Raw genomic sequence first — 7,028 nt, 5'->3', positions numbered from 1 at the left:
AGAGAGAGAGAGAGAGAGAGAGAGAGAGAGAGAGAGAGAGAGAGAGAGAGAGTTTGGTTTCACTTGTAGGCGATACTCGGAATAAGCCAGTCCACAGAAACAGATTGGGAAAAGGAAAGAGAACAGGGAGAGAATTGTCTAGAACCCCACCCCCAGTCCCGGCATGGGATCAGTGCTTATTCCACGGGGAAAAAAAATACTTTGTTTTCTTCTTTTAGCAAATATCACTTACCTCTGCAAGCAAAGCACACAATAAAATCATAGAGGGGAAATGTATGAAAAACTCTACGGTAAGGTGAGATTCTAAACAAAGGGAGAAACGTACAAGGAAAAGAAAATGCCTAAGAGCTGGGGCTGTAGCTCCACTGTGGACATGACTGACGCAGTAAGTGAACATTCAGTAAATAGTTAAGACCTGTGGTTTACTAGCCCCCTGCTACAGGTCCTTCCTCGATCATGTGACTCCATGATCCTCATATGAAGGACTTAACCTTCTTTTCTTCTCTTTCTCTCCCTAGTTGGAATGTGAGCATTAGAATGGCTGGTCCTCCAGCAGCTAGAAGGGCCGTAAAGATAATGATATATTACGGGGAAACAGAAAGAAAAGCTAGAGAGGACCTTGATTCCTGGCAGTGGGCAGATGGCTAATCAGCCTTTAACTTTTTAATTTCTATTTATGCAATTTCCCAGCATATGCAGCCAAATCGAATTCTAATGAAAATATCTTGCATGGAATTCTATTCTGACCTCTCCATTTGCATGTGAGTGACTCCTGCTCCAAATTCTCGAGGATGTTTACACAGATGCATGGCTCCCAGCACATCTTGCAGAATCTTGGGCTGACTGGGTGCTATTTCTCCTCAGCCTAAGCTAGCTATGGGCCCAGTGTGGGGGGTTAAATTCTCAGGAAAGCCTGGACTAATGGCATGAGATACCTCTGGCCTTAGCCCCTCTGTGGAGATCTCTACTTATTTAATCCATAAGAATTTCAGCTACCATCAATCATATTCTGTTAAACGCTATTATTATTTTATTTTATGTGTGTGGGGGCTTTGGCTGAATGGATGTCTGTGCACCATACTCATGCTTGGTGCCCCTGGAATCCAGAAGAGGGCACTGGATCCTCTGGAACTGGAGTTATGGACATTTGTGAGTCACCATGTGGGGGCTGGGAATTGAACCTGGGTCCTCTGGAAGAAAAGATGCCCCCTCCGAGTCATGTCTCCAACTCCAATTACATTCTCAATGCTGTTGGACCATTTAAGCCTGCCGCATATGGGGACATAAGGGATTTGAGCTTTTCTACTGCTGCCCCGGGGCCACTGCTGATGCCCTTGCAGACTCTGTTTCCTCAGGTTTCAAATGTGCAGGAGGGACTGCGGGAGCCAGACAGCCCTGCTTATGCCACAGGCCCTTGGGTGAAACATCACTAGAGCGTACAGTCTTCATTGGGTCCACTCCGCAAACCTCCTCCCTGCCATCGCTGCCTGCCCCCTCTTACTACCCAGCCCAGCACTCTTCGAGTTTTGTGGTTCACATGCCCCTTGAGTCTCTTGGAACTTTCTAGCTTCCAGGAGAGCCTGGAAAAGCTCCAACCCAGGGCTGACGATGGTTGGACTCCCTCCACAATGTCTGCCTCTCTGTGCTTCCACATTCTGTCATTAGGCAGCCACACAATGTCACACACTCGGCTGACAACAGGGACACAGAGGGGACAGCTGTAGACACAGACCCAGATTCGGCAGGTTTATATTCTTGCAGATAGGGGCCGTGGGAGGAATGAGAAGAGAATCGGGGACACAATCAATTAAAACATTGCTTTAATTCAACAATACTCACCTTTTGTGAGCAAGGTGTAGCTGGTACTGGGGATGCAACAAGACACAGGACACTCATGGGCCTGTGGGCTAAGGCAGTATGTCACTGGAGCGGGACACATTCATCACCCATAACTCACGCTCAGCCCACGCTTCGCTCAGCACTACAGAAGGCTAGCCCCTTTGCCAGTTGGGGCTACCAGGTACTCAAAAATCACCCACATTCCAACCCTCAGGGACCAGCTCCTGAGAGAAGAAGATGATTAAGGAGAATCAGAGAGAATGTGAAGAGCTTTAAAAGACTCACTCAGGTCCCTGAGATGGCAAATACCCAAGAAGGGACAGAGAGTGGCGGTACACCTTGTCAAAGGAGACAGGGGCAGTGTCCCTGAAAGACAGGTCAGGGCAGATGGAACATGACTGTCATAGCTCATGTGTCCATAATATTTGCTGTGTACCAGGGTGGGTCTATACGTGTCTCAGTTCTCCCAAAAGTCACAGGAGGCTGGGAATGTTCTCATTTAGTTCGCCAGAAGAGGAAACAGAAGTAATTCATTGAGCTCTCATCCCTAATAAGTAGTAGAACCTGGGCTATAGGCTCTTTTTAACCACAGCATCTCTTACTAGACACACCCAGGGGGCATAGAGCTGGGTGGCAGGGAAGAGTACTCACAGCCTGGGGACAGGTAAAAAGTTCCTGCAGTAAGAACAGAACTCAGACTTCTGGTCTGCCCTATTCATCATCCTTCTGGTCCACAGATGCTGCAGCTAACCGGGTAGAGCATGCAAGAAGGCACACTCTAAAAGGCCAGGGAGGACCTGAAGCTCGGATTGTCATGGAGAGTGTCTGTTTATGATTCTCTGAAGACTTCTAGATGGCTTGTTTTTTGCTGGAGCAGAGTATCTCAGGAAAAGAGATGAAGGCTGACACCGGGGCCAGAAAAAGAGATTTTAAAGAAAGTAGAATCAGATCAGAGGGAGCTGGGTGAGGTGCCTTGCTCCTCGTTTCTACAGAATGGTCCTTGTTTAGGTCTCGTATTCTGATGTCATTAGCAATAGCTTTCTCTTTCCCTTACAAGTATCTAGGTTTTGATGAAAAATAACCAATACACCCTAGTTAAAGAGGATCTGGGGAGACATTTTGGTTGTCTGGGTGAGTCTTTTTCCTCAAACCATCCCCAACTGATTGAATATAACACCATAGATGATGCTTTGGGGTTAGGGACTGTTTACTGTTCAGGCAGGAAGGACCCAAGAGAGGCCCAGGTACATTTGGCCCAACACAGGGCAGGGCACACAAGCGGTCCTCTGTGAGGCCTCAGGAAGGACAAGCTCATGAGAGCCGTGTGGTTTAGTACCTCGTTTCTCCCCTGTGTAGGGAACCAGGTCTTCTCGATCCTTAAATTCCTTCGCTTGCTTTTCCAAGTGATCCAAAAGTTCCTCTCTTTTAAAGGGGCCTGTGGGCGCCTTGGTGGTCTGATCCTTCTGCCTCAGGCCTGCGGGGAGCAGTGCATTCTAAGATGAGGGTGGTGGGTGAGAGAGAGAGAGAGAAGGAGAGAGAGAAAGAGAGAGAGAGCAGTCAGCAGCTATAGATACGCAGTTCTCCAGAAACACAACACAGACTAGTAGGGGCCTCCAAGCTGGAGAATCCAGCCAAGTCCTTTCTTTTTCTATGTAAGGAACCAGAAAGCTGGAGAAGGGCTGGGACTTGTCCCAGGTCACACAGCAACTTAAGGGGCAGAGAGGAGCTGTGGGGCTCAGTCCTCTGGTGTCACTACCAGTAACCGTTTTAAATGTATGGTGTTAACCAATAGGGTAACCAACATAGGCTGAGCATAGAGAGATTCTTGGAACTCGGTACTTAGACACAAAATTATATTTGCTACAGCATGGTAAATGATCCGAGAAAGAAGCCAAGGGAGCTTGGTAGAATCTTGTATGGAAGATGACTCAAAGAGGGAAACCCTCCCCCAACAAGCCTGAGAAAGGCTTGACAGAACGACAAAGCAGCTAAGGCACACACAGTCCACAGTCTCTATGGCCTTTGGGGTCTGGTGGGTCTATGCTCATGAGAACTGATTGCTACATATTTTAAATGCTGCCTCTGGAGATGAGTCTCTCAAGAATGACAGCATCACCCAGTTGCTCTGTTCTCTCCTTCAAGCATGGGGAGACTTGTAGGTGTGGGTTCACTACTAAAGTCGATTCCTAATTACAGGGATTTCAGTCACTCAAATGGGTTTCACCTAAGTCAGCCCCTGGCACTTCAAGAATCAAAGACAATGAGAGCTTCAAGGATGCATAGAGACCAGTTTTTATGTAACCCTTCCTTCAAGGGGAAACTGAGGCCCAGAACACAGAAAGACTGCCCAAAGAGTTTCAAGGTGTAGTAATAGGAATGGCGGGGCTGCGTCCCCGGCACCCGGCCGCCCGCATGGCTAGTTTATGCCCAGAAATAATTACACGGAAACTGTATTCTTTTAAACACTGCTTGGCCCATTAGTTTTAACCTCTTATTGGCTAGCTCTTACATATTGATCTAACCCATTTCTAATATTGTGTGTAGCACCACGAGCTGGCTTACCAGGAAAGATCTTAACCTGCATCTGTCTGGAGTGGGAGAATCATGGTGACTCACCTACTCGGCTTCTTTCTCCCAGCATTCTGTTCTGTCTACTCTGCCTACCTAATTTTCTATCCTATTAAAGGCCAAGCGGTTTCTTTATTAGTTAACCAATGAAAGCAACAGATAGATACAAGACCCACCTCCATCATCAGGGGTAGCTCATGCACAAACCCAGGGTATTCCCTTAGATTTGGGGGAGAGGTAAACTTTCTAACTCTCATACAATCTGTGCCCCTTACTTTTAGAGAGCTAGAAGGGGATGCCTCAGGGGCAGGTGTGCAATCTTAGCTGCACCCCCAAATCAACCAAATTGGTGTCACTCCTATCTCAAGTGTGGGTTCCCTTGAAGTGCTTATTCCTTGTCACTCACAACATGCTGGATCCTTCCCTGAAGACCTCTTGAGGAGAGGGTGAGAGATCACGGGACTGGCATGCCCACAGGGATGAAGCTTGGGGGAGAGACACCACCGGCTAATAGCTAAGGCTGCTTATGAAGTGCTCACACCTGCTGTGGTTTCAACAGCAGCAGGGTGTGGCCTCACATTGGGTCACAAGGGTCTACAGTTTGCAAGACTTGGGGACAAGGGGTTCAAAGGTGGGGGCTGGGGTATGCGCAAATAAACACAGACCAGAGGCCAGCAGAGACATTGGTATTTTATGAGAAGAGGACCAGCAGGCAGAAAAACAAACATAAATTGATCTGAGGGAATCCAAAGGATGCCGTGAGAGTCACAGCGGTTCACAGACAGCATCCACTGTGGCGATGCTCGCAGGCGAGCCACGCTTCCGCAGGCAGGTACAGATCGTACGGCGCTTCCTAAAGCTAGATGTGGGGGTCTACTCCTTCTAGCCCATGGCAGGGGCTTCTTGTGGCTTAGTGGGTAATGGTACACTTTACTGCCTGCTATGTCTATTCATGGCTCTCCACAGCGGGTGACCCACCTGCTTTGTGACATGAGGCTACATCAAATCTAAGCCCTGTCGGGGACTAATGGTGGAACACCAGAATGGCATTCACCAAGCCCCCCCTGACCCTGTATTCTATGGCTACATAACGTGAGTGATAATGATGATGGCTGTCTCTTACATATTTGGGGGAAGTTAAAATTAAGTAATGTGAAGGACTGGCCTGTACTGCTATACTCATTAGTATGTATTTTATGTGCATTGGTGTTTGGCCTGTATGTGAGGGTGTCAAACCCCCTGGAACTGGAGTTACAGACAGTTATGAGCTGCCGTGTATGTGCTGGAAATAGACCCAGGTCCTCTGGAAGGGCAGTCAGTGCTCTTAGTCACTGAGCCATCTCAGCAGCGCTGAGATATTAAATACCCCCAACTGATAGCGTCCCACAGTTCTATTATCAGATAAGACACATTTTAGCAGGAGGACAGTCATTCAAAATGTGGGTAGTAGAAAAGAGTTATCCAAATATGTTCTAGAATCCAAGGAACTCAGATACACAAATATGAAATGAGCTAATCCCTGAAGGTAAGTGCCCGATGGTCCCTTCAAGGGGCATGGAATTTTCATCTCCATAAAGGGTTTCATAATTCTTTCTGGTTTATTTGCTTTATGATTCTCTCTCTCTCTCTCTCTCTCTCTCTCTCTCTCTCTCTCTCTCTCAAGCAGAGTATCATTCTGTAGCCAAGAGAGGTCTCCACTTTGCCATGCTCCTTCTTCAGCCTCCTCTCTATTGCAGTCACAGATGTGTGCCACCTCACCAGAGTACCATAGATTTTAATGACAGGAAGGGGTTGGGGCTCAGTATTGTAATGAAAAAAAAATAAACCATGAGGTTGAAAAGGGGTTCTAAACTTTCATCACCTTCAGACTTTGCTGCAGAGGACCCTGGCTTAGCCGGTGTGGTTTCCCAACCTTGGCATTATGGTGTGCTAATCTGGATAACAGGGTCATGGCAGCTGATCTGATGCACTGGTAATAGTCGCTCTGGTTTCTACCCCTTCAGAGGTCAGCAGTCCTATGACAACAAAAACCATCTCCAAACACTACCGAGTCTTCTGCGTGGGAGCACTGTTCTGGCTGAGAACCACTACATCAAATCAGGGCCATAGACTATGGAAGGAAAGATGGTTTTAATGTGTGTATGAATATTAGTTATACAACATATTAAAACATGGTTTCATTAAGTTAAATATTTAATGAAAGAAGTTGAGCTTTCAAAACCAAAATTTCAAAAGTATTTTCTAGAGATTCTTAGCTCATCGACTTTTTAAAGTACATTGTGACCACGTCAGCCTTATTAGGGCTCAAAGTTTATTTTCTTTCCATTAAAGGCTACATTGAAAAAGTCTCACAGAATCTTCAGTTAAAATCAAAGAGAGCTACATCTTTTAAAACTTAGTTATTTATCACTTGAACTTGTTTTCAAAAACAGCATATGACCTCACAGTGTACATAAATATTAACTCACAGAGGATCAAAGACCAAAATGTAAAAGCTAAAACTATAAAATTCTTAGAAGAAAGTGTAGACATAAATCTTCAGACTCTGGATTAGGCAATGGTTTCTTAGATATGACACAAAACAATGAGCAACAGAAGAAGAAAAAAAAATTCCCTGGATG

General features: G+C 46.3%; 1 protein-coding gene across 2 annotated transcripts in view; it reads right to left on the bottom strand.

The window, feature by feature from the left end:
• The window catches only part of Tmod1 (tropomodulin 1), a 67,626-nt gene that overhangs the window by 28,277 nt on the left and 32,321 nt on the right, over positions 1-7,028 (bottom strand). The window contains exon 3 of one of the 2 annotated variants that reach the window (XM_005362133.3): positions 3,176-3,332. The exons of the other annotated variant lie outside the window; for it this stretch is intronic. Within the exon in view, the coding sequence (XP_005362190.1) occupies positions 3,176-3,332 (157 nt within the window). The remainder of the gene's footprint in view (positions 1-3,175; positions 3,333-7,028) is intronic. 2 annotated transcript variants of the gene reach the window in all.

Source organism: Microtus ochrogaster, linkage group LG5 (genome assembly GCF_000317375.1).
Source record: "Microtus ochrogaster isolate Prairie Vole_2 linkage group LG5, MicOch1.0, whole genome shotgun sequence".
NCBI lineage: Eukaryota > Metazoa > Chordata > Mammalia > Rodentia > Cricetidae > Microtus > Microtus ochrogaster.
The sequence above is the reverse complement of the archived record's forward strand: the minus strand, read 5'-3'. Positions and strand labels throughout refer to the sequence as shown.